Source organism: Liolophura sinensis, chromosome 1 (genome assembly GCF_032854445.1).
Source record: "Liolophura sinensis isolate JHLJ2023 chromosome 1, CUHK_Ljap_v2, whole genome shotgun sequence".
Taxonomy (NCBI): Eukaryota; Metazoa; Mollusca; class Polyplacophora; order Chitonida; family Chitonidae; genus Liolophura; species Liolophura sinensis.
Window position 1 is genome coordinate 41,957,440 of NC_088295.1, and position 20,568 is coordinate 41,978,007.

At 38.0% G+C, this 20,568-nt stretch overlaps 1 protein-coding gene across 1 annotated transcript; it reads right to left on the reverse strand.

Annotated features, from left to right (window-relative positions):
* Window positions 1-1,566: 1,566 nt before the first annotated feature.
* On the reverse strand, window positions 1,567-14,361 carry LOC135476062 (testis-expressed protein 2-like). The gene is given in 9 exon segments (XM_064755972.1): window positions 1,567-2,870; window positions 3,435-3,555; window positions 3,966-4,169; window positions 5,200-5,289; window positions 6,575-6,804; window positions 7,780-7,889; window positions 7,892-8,711; window positions 9,370-10,705; window positions 14,256-14,361. Coding segments are annotated over 8 exon segments (2,961 nt in total). The 5' UTR covers window positions 10,642-10,705; window positions 14,256-14,361; the 3' UTR covers window positions 1,567-2,756.
* Window positions 14,362-20,568: the final 6,207 nt, after the last annotated feature.

Sequence of the window (20,568 nt, forward strand, 5' to 3'; positions counted from 1 at the left end):
GAATCTGACAAATTCAACAATTTCTGGGTCTAAATGGACAATTCAGACAATAAATTGACAATGCAACCAAAACTTATGCATAATTAACATCACCACTACCAGCATGAAAGATACATTCATTTGTAAGGAGTAGAGGTGACATATCAAGGATTAGGGGACAATTCCACAAAGCCATTTCAGACTTAAGTCAAAATTTTAAATACAATCTTAAAGCTTATTATTGAGCTTTAGAAATTAATCTAGTATCATCCTGATCAATGTTATTTTAAGACAAAAGTGTCCATGTTTCAGAATAAAAAATGAAGCATTTTGAAGAGGTTTTAAATTTTGACTTAAGTCAGAAATGGCTTTGTGGAATCGGCACCAGATTTAAGAGCTTAATTTTTAAACTGAACAAGAATGTTTTTGCCACAAAATCTGCAAACTTGTTCAGTTTCAAGCACATGCCTGAACACAGACAGAAAATCTTGTAAATTTTTGTTGACACAACTAATATACTTATGCCTTGTTGCAGTGCCAAAAAAAAAACAAACAAATCAGATATAAAATTGAAATGTTGCCAACCTTTTAACGCACAAAAAATTTCTGTTTTTAATCCAACATGTACCATCTGTTAAGAGTCAAATGATTTCATGAAACATTCAAGTACAGTCAACAAGACAATTACAATAGGGCTCAAGGCCTTAGAAGAGCAACAGGTGAAAGGGATAAGGCATAAATACAACAAACCTAACAAAACTACATATATATACAGGTATATAACGATTTGTAAAATACATAAACATGTACTTTCATTTCAATAACTATATATCTACATTAATAAGACATGAAAGCACCAAGGTATAGCTTACACACTACAAGAAAGCTGCAATACATCAGCTTTGAATAATACACCTGTGACTGGCCAACATTTCAACCAATAGAAAATGTTTAATTTTAACTTTACAGCCTTCCAAAGTTTGGATGGAAAATGGATTTGCCTCTTCCCTAAATCATACACAAAAACATAGACTTTATATATCTACAAATACAAATATATACAGAGTCATTTTTTAACTATGACCTTTGAAAATCAAAGTAAATCTGTAGCAACCATAATGGCAGGTCATTATTCACTTATTTAAAAGTAAAATTAAATTTCTCTTAAATTAAAACTGAATCTCTACTACTGAATTAGGTTTCAACACAAAAAGAATATGCCCCCCCCCCCCCCCAGAATATTCATATTCCCCATCATCAAGACTAAACCAATGTTTTATTTTAAACAAATAAACCATCTACGTTATACATAACATGCATATGTACATCTTGTTTTAACAATAGTTTACATATTTATTGGTGTAGAAAACTACTTTACAACAAGTACAAATATACAGAAACAGCAGTGTACATGTATAGAGGCAATCTTTCAGACACATTTATGAATGCTCAACACAAGGAAAAGATACACATGTAGACCTACAAAATTATATATATATATATATATATATATATATATATATATATATATATATATAGTACTAGGCATTTTCATACAAATATATATACAGTGTACTATTTTTTTTTATAGTTAGCTGCTGCTCTCCACACAGAATGGCTATTTCACTGTTGAATTCTTATACAATTACATGCCTCTGTTTAAACTAAACGTCAAACCGACATATGATAGAGGCACCTTATATTTCAAAACGAGCAGTCAATAACAACAAGCCATACAAGGTAACATAGACCGTGCACATGTATGCTCAAAATGTGACTCTGTCATTATTTCTAACTTTTAACTTATAGGATTTACTCTCCTGGATTCTCACATAAAACAATGATCGGTCTTCATCAATTAATTTATGAATTTGACTGTTGTTAACGCCACACTTGACAATCATTCACTTTTACAACGGCAGTCAGTGTTATAGGTGGAGACAATAGCAGTGCCCAAGGCATACCACAGATTTTTGGCAAGTTACTGACAAACTTTCTCAAATGTGATTTACAAACTTGCAAGCCATATTGATGAAAGACAAGTGGTCTTCAACAAAAATTAAGAATGTACAAATGCTGTGAAGTGCACAAGTCCTCCAAGCCATGGGAGCAAGGAATTTACACATTTGCTGCTGTCCAAGGCTAGGATTGAGCCTGAATCTTGTGTATATCATGGCCACGAGTCCGGCGGCTTACTCACTCAGGGTCACATCTTTCCCACAAATCTATTTCCTCCATGTTAACTACCAGGTTAAACATACTGCATTTCACCTAGAGTTTGATTTGTAATAATACACTTTCAGAAGGACATACAGGCCTTAAAATGATACTTGATGCCAACACTTAAGTTTTTCTGATAATAAATTAAAATCAATCTCCTTGAAAAACTCCTGTTGCCCTATAAAGGTGGACGAATCAATCAAAATTAAGCAAATTCAGTCTTCCGAAAAAAAAAAAACGAACCTTTAGGTGAAATACAATAATTGCATGTCCACGGGACCAGAAGTAGATAAATTAAACATCACAGTTTTCTCTTCAGGCAAAATTAAGAAGTTTCATGTCTAACAGGCTGTATTTTCTGAACAGATTGCTAATGTTATAAACATATGTGAAATGCTAAATACAAAATGATGAGGACAGACAGACAGCGAGTTTTATGGTCACAGAAGAATCTACATGTATATGAACATTACAGCAACATTACATGAGTAGATGCAGAATAAAAGAGCACTATTTGACTCGTGGGCGGTGGTCCTGCCTGTGGGGGTGGGGAAGACTCAGACCTCTGAGCTGTTGGTACCGGCGGGCACAGGTGGTATTGACTCGGCTGGCAAGCCAGACATCATCAAAGGAATTGTCAAATCGTCCATGTTGGGCATCACAAAAACACGCTGAAATACACATGGTAAAGCTTGTCTTTAACAACTGTGTTTTACATTGAATTTTCTCAGTTATGTTTTCAATACAAATGGTAAAGCTTGTCTTTAACAATTGTGTTTTACTTTGGCTTCTATCAGCTATGTTTTCAATACACATGGTAAAGCTTGTCTTCAAAATTTGTTTTTCACACTGACTTTTATCAGCCATGTTCTTAATACACACAGTAAAGATTTTTAACACCAGTGTTCTATGTTGGCTTTTATGATACATGTTTTCAAGTCAGATAGGTAATCCTCTTTTACAACTTTATGAAAAGGAGTCCAAAAAGCCAAAAAGCCAAAGGTAATATGCACAATTTCACAATAGCTGTGAATCTCACAAAAACATGTAAGCTGTTTTGCACTTCTACCTCATTAAGTTAATGGCCTGTACCTGAGAGGATGTCAAAAATTTGACAGACAGACAGAATGGCTTGTATAGTAGATTGTCGCAGGTGATTGAAGGGAAATCATATTTACCTGTAATCGAGACATCAAAACATACATACCAGATTCACACACCAATACACCACTTACCTGGAATTCAACAGCAAGTTTTTTCTCAATCCACTCTGTAACATGCGACACATTGACCTCTCTTTCTCCAACCTTAGGCTTAGCAACCAGCCATAGACGAGGGTTACCACGGAAACCATACCTGAAGGAATGACAACTTGCTCATCACAAACACTTCTAATTAAATAACATATTTTAAATTATAAAATTATATAAAATTCAAGAAGCGCATCATGCTGAGAATCTATTTTACACCTCGTCTGTCAACAATGATACAATGTACGCTAAGAATGAGTTGTTTGGATTTGGACATAATCTATGTCACACTTTTTCATCATTTCGAAGTCATGAGAGCTCAACCAGTTTACCTTCATACAGGTAACCCCAGTTTCCTCCCACCATAATGCTGGCCGTCGTCGTATAAGTGAAATATTCTTGAGCACAGTGTAAAAATGCCAATCAAATAAACAAATAAATAAATAAATAAATAAATCATACAGGTAACTCCCCAAAAGTTATCCTCTGATGATACTACAGTTATCAGCCACTCACCAGAGCCTATCTGAAGGGGGTGGGGGGATGTTGATGGCTAGGGTGCCCACCAGGGAGTGGACCTCCACAGTGAGGATGAGTGGCGTGTTAGACACACCCACCATAGCCTTTTTGATGTACTTCATCTCTGTGGCACTCTGGAAGTACTTGGATTGGGTGATCTTGTCTAGGTACTTCAGTAACTTCTTGCCGGCTCCACCAGAACTGCACACAAAACAGAGAGCAAAAAAAATAACAAACTCATCAAGCTGTACTTGATCACCTAGATTTACCAATTATAACCCTGATTTCTGATAAAAGTTGTACATGTATTTGTTGACATTTCAGCATTATCCAAATACCTCCAATACTACTAATTTATTTTATTGTTGCTTAATGCCTTACTCAAGAATTTTCTCTTACATAATAGCAGTCAGGTATATGTTATTGATCGCTTACTGATCATAAGGCGCAACAAACAACACGTGGGAATCTTTACATTCCCTTCCCACAGCTGGCTTTGGATTCCCACCTTGAATTTTGCGTGATTTTGTCTCCAACAATAGATCAGCTTTACACAAAAGTTACAACCTTTAATGTAGTGCACTCAAATTGTAGTAATCTGGTTTGATGATACATCTACATTGGTCGCCAAGATGTCATACTGCTAGCTCCATTCTCAAGAGGACTGGAGCTCAGACAACTACCAGCCAACCTGCACTGACAGTAGTTTTAAAGTGTCACTGAGATGATTCTTAGAACACTCTCACCACAAGAATATTATTTCATGAAACTTTAACCTGGTACTTAAATTCCTCAACATTTTAGCATATGAAAGAACAACATTCAGTGCAATTTATGCACATTTTTAGGGCTTGACAGAAAGCATAATTTTATCGGTCTACAGAGAATTATACCTCCATAACATGCTTGAATAAGCACCTTGCAAACATGCGAAAAGGTCGAAGAATTAGAGTAGAGTCCATTTATATTATTTTTACAACAAATGGGATTCTCTTAATGAGTTTATTTTAGTCATGAAATGGCACTTTCACCACTCGGTGAGCGAAAGACTGTCATGTTGAAGTAGTAAAATACCTTAAATTTATGGACTGAGACTTATATATATATATATTAAATATAGGTGTTCAATTCTCAAACACAAACATAATCATTGTTATCTCAGGGGGTGACTTTTAAAAAAGAACCCTCCGTGTTGCCAAAACATACAAGGTATACCGGGGCAACCCCATACCTTTCATCTCCAGTTGCCGGAGTTTCCTCCCCTTCATCATCAGTAGAGGATTCAGCACTATCTTCCTCTTCTGAGTCAGTGATGGCTGACCTGTAACAAAAACAACAGTACAATGTCAGCATGAGCCTAAACTATTAGTTCAGTATATTTATTTATTTATTTATTTATTTATTTACTTATTTGACTGGTGTTTCACTCCATACTCAGGCATATTTCACTTATCTGACACTGTGGCCAGCATTTGATGGGAGGAAACAGGGCAGAACCTGGGAGAAACCCTTGACCATCTGCAAGTTTAGTTGAATATAGGCCGATGTGCTTAAGCTGTTCCTTCTGAGGAAATGTATATTTTCTAACATGAATATCCACACACTTGTATATCGTGAAGTAGGCTCTATCAGAATAGGACATTTCATGCTTGCATCCTTACCCAGGCTTCCTAGTACGCAATAAGTGATTTATTTATTTATTTATTTGATTGGTGTTTTATGTCGTACTCAAGAATATTTCACTTATGCGATGGTGGCCAGCATTATGGTGGGTGGAGACTGGGCACAGCCCGCGGGAAACCCACAACCATCCGCAGGTTGCTGCCAGACCTTCCCACTTACAGCCGTAGAGGAAGCCAGCATCAGCTGGACTTGAACTCACAGCGACCGCATTGGTGAGAGGCTCCTGGGTCATTACGCTGCGCTAGCGCGCTAACTGAATGAGCCACGGAGGCCCCCCGCGCAATAAGTGAGGACTGATCCATTGAATTATTTTGACAGACATTTTTACACTAAACTCCAGAATACTTCACATAGCAGATGTTCTTTACTTTCAGTTCATACATGTAGACTGGATTTCCCGTGACATTACCTCATCAATCTTTTCAATATCAGCATCTTTTATGAATTTCAGAAGGGCGACATTTTGAAAAATATATTATGATGAGAAGTTAAGTACATTTACTGTTCTGAAAGTGTAACAATATACTATACAAGGTACTAATTTAATTGCTTCATGTTTTAAGGCCACACGCAAGAAGTTTTCACTTATACGATAACCAACAGTTTTGTGACTGGAGGAGTACCTAGGGTAAACCACTAACCATTGGTAAATTACTGATGAACTCTCCCATAGGTGGTTTACTGACATGCATGTCACATTGGTGTTAGATATGGTTTTCAACAAGCGGTAGACTGCACAAACACCCACATGAGCTTTCATTGACTGCTTGTTGTCAACTAGACCCATGTCTGTGACAGCGGGAGAATCTGCAACTTCCCTGTCCAAGGTAAGGTTTGAACTCACACTCTGTGTCTCCCAGCAATTGACAACTCAAACATGACCCACTCCTGACTCTTTATGACATGTTAAAACATTTACAAACCTTTTTCCTTCGTTTTTTACATCCAGATTAGATTTTGGTTTCTTCTCTTTCAGCCTCATAAGGTTCATTTTGGTTTCTATGGTCATACGGAATCCTCCACCATAAGCCACATCTAAATCCACCCAGAATCCTCTCTCATCCAGATAGGGTTTTGATGGACGTCGTATCACAGGAATTTCTGTCCCCATGTCAATATCTGTTACTTTTAACTCATCCATAAAATAAGGTACCTGCAGTGCAAATATGAACAATCAACTTGTTTTCACATCTCTTAGCAAACCGAGAACAAACAATTATACAGTGCTTAAGATGCTTACAGTGAAAGACAGCACCTGACTAATGTTTATATCCACTGAAAGACTACCATTAAGTACCTTAAACCGGCATTAAATATTTTTTTAGATTTTCTTCAACGCAATAAAAGTTTAGTGAAACTTTATCCTGACACAGCTTCAGCACGTCCCCATTATCGACAGCAATGTGACATCACGTTTACTCTAGCCCTCTAGCGTCGCAGGTATTTTCTGTAAAATAGTCTAAGCAGTAGTCGATGGCAGATAAAAGTTGTGGACTTCAGCGATGAAGGCCCAAGTGATAAATATAGTTTTTTCGCAAACTGTACATAGATACTAAAAGAATATTTCTTCCACTGCTTGAACTGTTGATACAGTTGGTCTACTATATCACTATTTACAATTAACTCCAGCGACCCTGTCTAAATAGCCTAGCTGCAGATGCACAGGTGGGGTATTCCTGGTTCAGGTCATAGCCTCCAAAGGAGTTGTACTGGTGATTTTGACCCCTACTGAATGTTTACAAAAGTACAATACTGAATAGGACAGTTGTACAACTAGATTCGTGCTTAATTCTGAAACAAATGTAAATAAACCCAAGCACCTATGAGGTTGATCTAGGCATTCAACTGTCGCTGGATTTTATGCTTCAGATGAAAGCAGTGCTGACCTAGTTATCACGAGCGTCACAAAAAACACCTCTACTTGAACACGGCGTTTTAATAATTTTACTGTATTTCACATAAGAAAACAGAAAAAAAATTTTTTGTATGTGATATAATTAAGTTTAAGCGATTGGCCCGAGACGATATGCTACACTGCTTGTAAATCAACTGATTTTACATCTGTAAACATTCAGACGTTATCATGCTAAGCTGTTCAGTGGAATAACTAGAGTCACTTTTAACTCACGTGTATTTTGCTGAGTTTTTTCTCCAGCTTCTCTTGTATTTTGTCCTTCCAATAATTCTTCAATAAGAAGTCCCAGAAGCACCTTCCTAACAGGGCATTCAGCCACATTACTGAGGGTCGCAGCTAATACTGCCAGCATAGTTCCTCCACTCCTTGGTAGGCTCTTTACCCTCCTTTATACTGTCCCTCTTAGTGTGGGTGGGGCTGGCAGCCTTAGGGGAGCGCTCAGCAGGCATCAAGCGAGCCATGTACTGAGCGAACGTCCCTATATCAGCCTTCCTCTCCGTAACATCCTCCTTTGTACTGGAATCTTCAGATGCCACAGAACCAGCAGAGTCCGTTGATGGGCTCCTCTTGTGTTTCGTGGGCTGGTCAGAATTACTGCGGCGATGCTTGGGTTTGAACTCCAGAGCTTTACGTATCTCCAGCAAGTGGTTGGGGAGTGGTTTTCCACGCGTCGCCCCTAAAAACCTGTAATACCACTCCTCTTTTTCGCGAGTAGTCCGCGCAAACAGATAGAGAACATTACTTTCACACGACTGCTCGGTGATCATCTCTAATCCACACACCTCCTTTGGAGGGCTACCTATCTCTTCCTCCTGAAGTGGATTACTGCCCTGTGGACCCGATTTTGATTGGCTCTTGTTCCCAAGTTTAGACAATGCGATACACAACGGGTATTTTTTACTCCATAACCTTTTGTCCACAAGCCCAGGTGGTAATAAATACAAACGACTACCTTCTAAGTCCATATACCTCTGATGGATAAACTGTGGTGTTGGATGGGCCTCGTCCCACATTGCCCTTTTGGGAATCCCAACTTTGGGGCGAGACAGACGGAGTAAGGTCCCTTCCAGTCTCACAAACACAGACTGAGTTTGACTGATATGGTAATTGTCGGGATCATAATGCTGAAGTTCATTCATCCAGCCCTGGAGAAAAAAAAAAGACAAGTAGTATTACAGACTTTTAAGGTCTCAAATAGGTTATAAATATATCTCTGCCATCGTACGAGTGAACAATCCTGGAATACAGCATGAAATAACAATCAAACAAATAATATACAGGGGACCTTCGCGGTCGAGGGGTTATCACGCCAGCACGAAGGATTGACCCAGGAGCCTCCCCACAATGCGGTCACTGTGAGTTCAAGTCTAGCTCATGCTGGCTTTCTATCCGGTACTACATGGGAAAGTCTGGCAGCAACCTGCAGATCGTCATGGGTTTCCCGCGGACTCTGCTTGGTTTCTTCCCACTATAATGCTGGCCACTGTCGTATAAGTGAAATATTCTTGAATGTGGCATAAAACACAAATCAAATAAAAAAAAGTAACTAAACAACATACATGTACCTGTAATATATCTGAGCAAGTATATTCCCTTGTAAGTATGTTCTTAAGTACATGTACCTTAATATGTAAAAGGGTGAATAGTTAAAGAAAGGAAAGCAGGATATAGACATTTTCTGTGGCAGATAAAACACAGATTAAAAGTTGGAACCCTACAATGACAAAACAAAAAGAAACTTTGAACATTTCAACATGACAATCACATATGAGTTCCACCACTGTTAATGACATAACACCTCACCTTATATTTCCCATCATCAGGCCTCAAATCCTTCATTTCAGGAACCATCATAGGGGGTAAGTCTTCTAATGGCTCTATTTTGATTGGTTCTCGTGGTTGTGGTGGTTTGGTAATCCACAGATAGACCGTCCATCCCATACAGGATAATGCTATTCCCACCATCAATCCGGACACGAATGATGGTAGAGGAAGGATGAGATACACAAACAATACCAGCGTGTACACTCCCAGCTTCTGGATGGGAATGGCAGACCCAGAATCCTTTGAGGACTCTTCAAAAGTAGTAGTACTGCTGGCACTGGAATCCGTGGAAGGCTCTGAACTGTCCTGAACTGAGGATTTGGACTTGCTGCTATCATCGTTCGGGTCGAAGAAGACATTTCCGTCATACTCGACCGATTCTGGCGATTCTTCTGAGACATTCTTCTTCAGTAAACTAGACATTGACATTGGTGTTGAGGGTGACTCGCTTGAGCTCTTGTTTTTGATTAGTCGTTGAATTGATGACCGTTGTCGTACAGTGCTCTCTGGAGTGGGCACATTTGCACTACCGCTGAAATCCTCGAAAGCCTCTTGGCCGTAGAAGTCGTCTACAATTTCAATAGCATCCTGGATGCTCTCCTTGTCATCCTCTGCAATAGATGGTACCCTTCCCCTAGCTGGTGAGCTTGTGGCCCCATTCATTGTGTCCTCCTTTACAATAATAGTATCTACCCCTTTGACCTTTACATTACTCTGAGGTAATTGTCTTATATTTGGACTACTAAAACTAGATGGCAATGTTGACCTTTCCTGTTTTACATGAGTTACCTCCCCTGGGATGGTATGATTCAGGGTATCTACATGCATGCTTTCATTTTCTGGACTCGGACTGGACGAGTCGCCGGACAGCTCCTCCCACTTCTTAGAAATGGCAGGGAACTTGTCTGATAGCTTACCCTTGATGCCTGCAAACAGAGTTCTTTTTTCTTCCTTGTTGTTCACAAAACGGTGGCTGGGGCTGTAGAGCTTGTCCTCATCCAGCGATCTGCTGGCTGTATGGAAACGTGCTAAGGTGCTAGCATCTGTTCTGGTACTTGGACTGGAACCACTCTTAACATTTTCATTCTTGTTGGAATCAAGACTTAACAGTTCCTCGTCATCATCTTCCTCCAGTGACTTGAAGCGGATAGACAGAGAGGTACCGGTGGAAATGGGCTTGCTACGAAACTTCTCTAGGGTGACCTTAGGGGCAGGGGGCCGGGGTGGGGCAGCAACTTTCTTCCCACTCATTCTCTACTTTAGCCTAGGTCTATAGACTCACATCCCCACAGGGCAGACTGGACAAGAAGGGTACCTGTGAATATCCCAATGGATACATTTATTTATTTTACTGAGCCATCCTCATAAAACAATTTTGAATTTTCAAAAAACTTAAAGTGAGGGCTGGTCAGGTTACAACAATTAATCACTTACATGATTGCAGTCATATTCTAGGCAGAGGAAAACTGGAGAGCCAGAAATAAACCACTCACCTTCAGCAAGTTGATAACAAACTATTCCACATGTGACCTACAGATATTATACACACCATATTGGTGGAAGACAAGTTGTCTTCAATGAATATCAGACTGCACAAATACTGCTGACAGCTTATTGTTACCAAAGTGAGAGCAAGAGTATCAACAAATCCTGTGTTCAAAACTCATGCAAGAACAGTCTGAATGAATTAAGAAGGAAAGGGAGAATAGACACATGCACATCACATTATTTTTCAGCCATACTTCCAGTTTGCACAGGCTGGTGTCAATTCCGATAGGCTACAGATGAGCAAATTTCAGATGAAATTGTATTTTTATATACTGACAGATTTACTATGTATGCTTAGGGTTTTACATTGTGCAATACTTAACCATTTTTAGTCACATGACAGGGATTACAGATACTGTGTCTTCTTGCTGTGCTGCCACATCATGCCAAAGACACTAGATATGACACCACACCCAGCGACATTATACTGACACTAAGCCAACCAGTTCTGTTTCCCTGCTCTAACCTCTGAGTGCCTAGCAAGGCAGCCACAAGTGCCATTTTTAACTAATAAATGTAGATTTAAGAATCAGTGTTACTGGATAGTGTACTGGGGTAAAAAACACTATCTAGTGCCAATTTATATCAAAATAACAATTCAGGTGAACTCAATCCATAGGCAATCTGGTTACCATGGCTGCATAAAGGTACAAAACCCACTGCATCTATATACAGTACCCACTTAAACATAAACCTCCACATGTAAAACAACTAGACAGACTGACTCACAAACTTGTAAAACTATGAATTAACATTAAACTAAATGTGAAAAACTCCTTAAAGTATGCTATCAATGTAACTCAAAAGAGTCCAGTGTACAGTATACATATACTGGTGCAAGTAAATGAACCCATCACACAGGTAAAATGTAAATGTACTCAAGAAGGTAAAATGCAAACGAACTTATGACAGTGCAGTCTAAATAAGTATAAATTGACAGCAATATAAAAGTATATAATTGACTTCATACATGTAATCTTGCAAGGAAGAACATTAACATCAATCATAATGTTCATTATCGAACAATAAGCAGTTAATAGATAGATTCTCAGACTCCTGTTATGTTTACTACATGCACACATATTACACTACATTTACATGTACATGTAATGCTATCATGCATGTAGCTTACTAACATGGGAAAATCATGTGTACATTGCATACTCTAGTGCCTGCATATGACTATGTAAATACACAGAAGATACATGTCCATATATGTTGTAAAGCAATGCTTATCATGTGTAGATGGATTGCACAATATACATACCGGTAAATGTACACATTCCCTGTACATGTATCTGAAGAAGCAGTATGCATTAATCAAAGGCGTTTACTTGTATCTCTGATTTCAAGGATCCAAAGTGACAGACATAATCAGTTCAAATCTCAGTGTACACTACCACAGAGTCCATACATCTGTGTGTTTATGTACACATCCAATGTTCAAGAGCCAGTACTGTAAAACTTGTTATCACAGAGAATTGCTTGATCACAGAAACAGACCTCCATTTATACATACACAATGATACAAGGTGATGAACCCTCTAAAAGTTGTGATAGACAGGGATACAGAATCAACGCTGATAGGCTGTCAGTGGAGATAGGATTCCATGGGTTAATAAATGTATGGCAGTTGCATGCCAACATGCAGAATAACTTTTTTTTTCAATCAGAAATTTGTGGCAGTTTTATTGTGAAGATGTTGAAGCAAAAAGAAGTCATGGTTTCGCAGGATTCTAGCCTCGTATTTTCATTACACAAATCCTGAATCGCAAAGTCAACCTTTACACTCAGGCTTTTCTGAGGAAGAAACTCTTATTTACATGTTTTTGGATTCGTATTTTGTAACCCACTAAATAAAAAATAGTAACATCGGATGATCTGAAATTCTTAATCAGAATAAAGCAAACTTTCATTTGTGGTAATCAGCATAAAACATCTTGTAGAATTAGGTATGTTGTGAAAGGTTTACAGTGTCTGCCTAATGCGTACGGCTATTTTATTAGGATGGTTACAACACTTGCAAAAACCCTCTATTAATGAGAGGGCTGACATTATAGGTGATAAAGACAGTCGATCTATACAAACCTGATTATGGTAGGCCACAGAGAACACATGTTCTGTTTCCTAACTGATAATAAATGCCTACGACAAGTGCTTAATATTTATAGATACTTGGAAATATAATAATATACATGTATACAAATAGTTACACATAAATCAGAAATTGAGCTTATTTCAATATTTATTTATTTATTTTGTTTGAATATCATTCTCAAGAATTGTTCACTATGTCTTATGGCTGGAGAAAACTAGAGTGCCTGAGGTAAGCCACTGACTTTGGCAAGTTATTGACAAACTTTTCAACATATGTATAATGTACACATATGCTTAACATATGGGTGAAAGACAAGTGGTCTTCAATAAATGTTTCACTGCAAAACAAAAGTGTTGTAGATCGCTTATTGTCATGTCAGCCCCACCAGCAGTGAGTGTGCTTCAGATACAAGTTCAGATAGTGTAAGTTTAAAGTCATAATACTAACAATATACATGCACTCAAAAAACAGAACAAATTTTCGATCATAATGTTCATTCTAGAGAACAGCGCTATAAATATGATACAGTGGGACCAACTGTGTGTAATGTTATATTACCTAACTTAATAAATCAGTACACACATACATGTATACAGATATGAGAAATTTCTGGAATAGAAACAATCATACAATTTTCAGTGGCCTTAACTTGGCCTTTGGCTTAGCACTCTCAATGGTCAATGACAGGCCACCGTTCATCAAAAGTCCATGCCACAAATCAATACCAACGTTTGGAAATCAGGGAGTTATCCTGCCATCATAGGCACTACCATTACCTTGACATTATACACTTATTATCCACAGGAGGTGGATCAATTACAGTTGTACATGTACACCAGGACTGGATATATACATGTATGTACATGGAAACCTTCATGCACCAGACAGGAAATCAAGGAATATTGCCCTCAGTATACATGTATTGATAAGACACGCTGACATCACCCAATTACAACCCCCAACCTACAGTATGTATATCAGCACATTGCCAACATCCCACTGTGCTTTAAATGCCCACACTAGTTAACTGTTTAACCCACAGTACTTAATGGTGAATATTGAGGAAAATGAATGCATTCACATATGGATCAAATTTGTTATTCATTACCATAACAATTCTACAACATAGTGCTTGATAGTGTTTAGTAATTGCTAATGCAAGTTTTCATCAGATTATAATATGAAATCAGATGAAATGTGAAAAATACAATATACCTACATTGTCTTTGCCAGGCCAAATACCTTAGAGATTATGTACCATAGAACCCAAGCTATGCCTGCTTCTCCAAAGGACAGACACAATTTGATGCTAACTCTAGTCTCTATTATAAGTAAAAACAGATGTACATTGTACATATATCTTCACTACATACATGCTCTGACTCATTACATATCAGCTGGATTGATCAGGTTATGAAAACTGTATTAACACCAGCAGATATCCTGTACACAGACACATACAATACATAAACAGAATGCCATGGAGAGGACAGCCATGTGTGACTGAGACATGTGACCTGCAATAACTAAAACTATGTCAGTGGTTAAGCTTCCAGGTCAACAGTTACTGGCCATGTTTGGATGACATGGCTATGACCAGGAACACAACCAGGATCAACACAATGACCATCTTCAACCATGTCAATACAAAGACACTGCACAATTTTAAATGGGATTTTCCTTACAAGATGACATTTCAATAATTTCCTATGAATTTTTATTGCATTTTACACAACAAAAATATCTGACAAAATCAAATGAACACATGCCGCATGTATATTACTTCCGGTCAATAATCCTATAAATGACAGTTTTGAAAGGTTTATCATACATACACAATGTAAAGCTATGTGTTCAATATTAAACCCAGATGTTGCATGCGAAAATTTATCCGTGAATGCAACAAACAAATAAATTGCACGACAAATTTCTTCTTGGTGATTCAGGCATAGTGTTATCGTACATAATGTACAGCAAATGTATCCACAAGTGACATGTGTAGCTGAAGGATCCCACATCATCCTACAGCAATATAAAACAACTGCCAATGTGTTACATATACTTTTATATTCACTACCCTGCTCAGCACTCGGGAACTTCATACGAAGTGAATATAATGTGAAATACAACAACTCAGAAGAACGATTACACTCTGTATTACCTACACGTGATTTCTAAGCTTATAAAACATCCCATCTCCTTTGTACAGTCAGAATTAACACTGAAACGTTCACTTTGCAAACACAAGTTACCTGCAACTACCTGTGTCAACAGAGCGTAGCCTACCCAGTATGTTGATCTGAGAGCATATTTCCTGGTTAAAGCATTTAACACCTGTTTCCTTGCAGCTAGCTAACATGGCACACAGTTGGATCAACACTAATCAAGAGAACAGGAGGAAATACACATACTCAAAAACAAGTTATTTTATAGGGTGTTAACTTTAGTCCTGATGTACATGCCATTTACTTTGTGTAACAAAGATTTAAACCTGGCTTAATTCACTTTAAATTACATGTATAAGTACATGTATAAACCAGCCCATATTCTTCACTGCTATAATTAAGGTCAATGTTAATGGTGTGACAGAAATGAGGAGATCTTATATTATATATTATTTATCTTACCGAGATACTTTCTTCTGCTCTCGTACCCAAGATTCATGCAAGAATATTTCACTTCTATGAAGGTGAAAAAAGGCTGTGACTAGTGACAGAAACCGACTGAGCCACGGAAAGTCACCACACCTTTAAAACTTTGTCAATCCTTGTGCAGATATGGCGACTTATCGATCACTAATATGTATAAGGTGAACTAAAAAAGTCAATGCTAGTGGGATGACAGAAGAAACAGGAGATCTGGCATTATTTATTTATTTGACTGGTGTTTTTACTCACTTCTGGTTTAGAAGGTATGCTCAAAAATATGCTCAAGGAAAGTGGTTAGAGTCAAGGAGAAGCCACCAACCCTTAAAAACTTTGTCAATACAATAGCAAAGACAGACTGCATTACTCCTCACTAATTAGTAATATACCTAAGGCTAATTAATTCGTCAAGATTATTTCACCTAAATGTTTACTGATGACAGAAAGATTTATGGGTGAATGAAACTCGACCGAACGATCACTCTGTGATAAATAACATAACCTTATATTTATTTATTTGATTGGTGTTTTACGATGCACTCAACAATATTTCACTTATACGACGGCGGCCAGCATTATGGTGGGAGGAAACCGGGCAGAGCCCGCGGGAAACCCACGACCATCTGCAGGTTGCTGCCAGACCTTCCCATGTACGGCCGAAGAGGAAGCCAGCATCAGCTGGACTTGATCTCACAGCAACAACATTAGTGCGATGCTCCTGGGTCATTACGCTGCGCTAGCGTGATAACCAACTGAGCCACGGAGGCCCCCAATTACCTTATAAACATGTGGACTTGAAAGCCGTGGTTGAACCAGAAATAAGATGTTGGATGTCTTCCAAGACAACCCACAGCAGGAGACTTTGGTCTAAACTCTTATATGTGTTACAACTGTCTTCACAATAATCACACTTCAAAAACTTAAGTGCATATATCAAATAAAACATAATTAGATTTAGAATATAATATATTCATTAACTTGCCTCACGGAACAGTTCATAACATATATTTCTCATCAAGTCTGAATACATGAACATACAGGTACATATACATTAAGGTACATTTTGTACATGTCAATGCCCTCAAGACTTGGACTTTAGCCCTAGATAACTCCTTTCAGTTGAATGTATATAATAATATACACCTGGACTGACACTACAAATACTGAGCGCAGTGTTAAATTCACAAGCACATGATGATGAGAGTATTGACAGGCTAACTCTAGCTGCAACACTTTCTCAGTGAGAATTTCAACAGCTGTTTATCATTGGAAAAGCTCTATCAGTGTGTCCCACATTTCCACAGCAGTTTTGGACTGGTCTATCCTTGTGACACCCAATTTAGGTCCCTGTGTCATGTCAATATTTCATCTGTAGCAGACGTTCATATGTGGGGAAGCCTGGCCATGATGGTGCCAGTTTGTAATTAGTAACAGCTGCTATCTGCCAATGTGTGTTCATAATACAACAATGAAATTAGGAAGCGCAAGCTTCAAGATGCATTTTCACAAACCACGACTATTACATACATGTGCTATCTGAACAATATGATCTAAATCACTTCTGCTTCTTGCAACAGGTGTTACAAGGGTAGAAAATGCAAAGCTACAGATTTTACAAACTATGATTCAGATACTACTCCTAAAAATAAAAGTGACCCAGGAGCCTCTCACCAATACGATAGCTGTGAGTTAGCCATACATGAAAAGATCTCTCAGCAACCTACTGATGGTTGTGGGTTGCCCCCGGGCTCTGCTCGGTATTCTCCTACCATAATGCTGGCCGCCATCATATAAGTGAAATATTCTTGAGTATGGTGTAAAACACCAATCAAATAAAAACAGATGATTTTTATAACAAGAATACATGTACACATTCAGAGATTGTACAATACTACTGTGAACAATTCTACCGCACTGTCACTTGCGGGCAACGTGCAAATTTACAAACATCAAGTATGTCACACAGTAGGTTTACCTCCCTAAATAATATCAGTTCATGCTCTTCACTGCTATAAATAAAAAAAATTTGATTTTTTGTGTTGTTGGATTTGCTCCTATGATTTATATAAAGGTGAACTATCAGAATTTCCTTCAGCGATAGAAGTGTTATTTAGCACAGTTTATAGATATCTCTTTTGTTTTTACATTTTTTGTGTTTTACAACCAGATGCCAAGGCATTGAAAAAGAAACATTTGTTTCAATATGTTCCAAACTGAGCTCAGCGGTATGATGTCATAATACACGCACAGTAAACTTTTACATTTCTACGCCTGAACCTTGTTTCGTACTTCGTCAAATCCCGAGAATATGCACCATTCAAGGGATTTGACTTGGTATGAAAGAAAGTTCAGTGGCATCGGGTTACACAACAAACACCGCCGTTAAACCTTTAAATCTAGACCCCACATTCAAGGGGTTTCATTAACTAGTACATGTACTTCCTATCTGAAGAATGCTGTATACAGTGTATTAGAGTCTCTGTCTACATGTACATCATGTCCTGGTACCATATATACAGTAATACAAGGGATACACATAAACATTTAGACACTAAAATTGATCTTGAGTGTTTTATTCCAATGTTCCAGTTCTCTACAGTGGAGATACAAGGCATAATAGATCCACTGACTCACATTATGATTCAAATTTGCAGTTCAACAATCAAACAAATACAACAGAAACAATTGACAAAAAATGATTTTGAAAAAAAAAAAATTGGGAATTCAACTTTGAAACAAGTCTAAGATTGAATGTGCAGCTCTTCGTTCACGAAAATGGTCTTCAGAGTGAGTTGCCAAAGTACCAGCTAAGCCAAATGTTCTTCTGAGAGCTGTCTCTCAGAGATTTCTTCTTTTCAGTTGAAGAGTATTATTATCTTGAAATAACAAAGGAATGGAGTTAGGCCCATGGAAGGATTGCTAGGGTGGAGATTCATGAAATACAAGGTCTGAACAAAAGCATCTTTATAACAATCTGCAAATCACAAAAGTACCGGGACATGTTCTGGCCTGATATCTGAAAAACACATGCAGAATATAAAGAGACATGGCAGGTTACCATAATGGTGAGATTTATCAGTCATTTTAGAAATTAAAATGGAATCTCAATTTTTTCAGTCATGTGACGACGATAAGTCATTTGATGTGTGTAAATATACTGTGTCTTCTTGTGGAAGAGTGAGTCCGTGAAACGAAAGTGCTCCCACCACTGAAGAATCATGCCGATGACACAAGACATGACACCCTACCCAGTCACAGGTGGTGGGGTGCTAAGAAAACTGTGTTCATAAGTCAATGCAAAAGTTTTTCCATTATTAAGCTCATTCAACCACGTAAGATAAAGATTTAATATCAATTAAATTGTTTACTGAAATACCAGGAAGAAAGGCCAAAATAAATCCCATCACAACCACTATTAGCAGTAACTAAAATTCAAAACAACTCTGAAGACCATGCTATGACAAAACTGCCCTTTCCAGATGAGCAAGGACATGAATATAAATTTTCAACAAGTCAGCACTTTAACCAGAAACAGTGATTGTTGACAGGCTGTGTAAATAAACACTGACAGAGTAGGATAGCCGAGGAATTGTCAAATGTGACAAGGTGTTAGCCCTGGATGATAATGCTCGTAGAGCTTCATGTAATCATGGATCAGCCCCCTTCAGCCCAGTAGGATGAACTGTAAAATTTCGCAAAATAGCCGATTACTAACCTAGCATGCCCATCCAGCCAATCCTTTACAATACTTTGGGTCCTAGGGCACCTGACTGTTAAAATCCTGAGATGTCCATCATCCCAAAGGTAAATATCCATCCATATTTATTAAATTCCTTGTCCGCTGACTGCTCATTTACGAAATGGCCTCCATCTACACAGTGTGCATGTGTTGTCAGGCAGCTGGATGTGATTATATATTAAGTATGGTACGAGGTGACTATGGTATGAGGTAATATTGGACGAAGTTACTTGGGTACGAAGTGACATGAACAACATCTGGGGATTTTAACAGTTAGGGCCCTAAGTATTGTAAAGGAGTGGCTGAATGGGCGTGGTAGGTCAGTTATCCACTGTTTTCCGAAATTTTACAATTCATCCTACCCGGCTAAAGAGAACTGATCCATGACTGCGCAAAGCTCTACGAGCGTTGTCATCCAGAGCCAAGAAAGGTGTTATCTTCATTACTGTCGTACGAACTGTTGTCAACACACAGACCCGTACATGTAAAAATTACCAATAGTACTTTTGCGATCAACATGACAAACCTGAAACCATGAAGCGCTATATAGGCCTAATGCCTAATGCAAATGTATTTTTATCAATTTAATGTTGTTGTTGTAACCATAATTTGCAGCAAACAAAAAGTACGGCTATAAACCAGCCACAAATGGCGACTGCAGGGTGATTCGGATACCAGGAACGATTACATAAGTAAATGACAAAAAGAAGACTTGCCTAACGTCCATGAATATCTTAGAACAGGTGTCATTGGATGTGACAGAAATTTCCTAACTCCTCCTCGTTCCTGTTTAGGTTGTCAGAAAATAATGAATGTGACCAATCAAGATTTGTTCTTCTACTCAGCGGTTATTGAACACAAAGGACATTTTAAAAAATATGAATTTTATTTATAGGTTTTTTCTGAACCATATCCAGGTAAAATAAACATTTATTTATGAATGTTTTTGTCAAATCACACCTTTTATATTCATTCGGTGCAAAACATGATGCAAAAACACATTCTCCAATAAGGGCTTACACGCCCTACCTCTGTTAACAGCCAAATTCTTTTTTCATTCATTAACTTCCACAGGTACCTATTTCTAAGAATATATCACCCATTAAAATAAATTTCATAAGGTTTATATCGATTAAATGAAATGATTT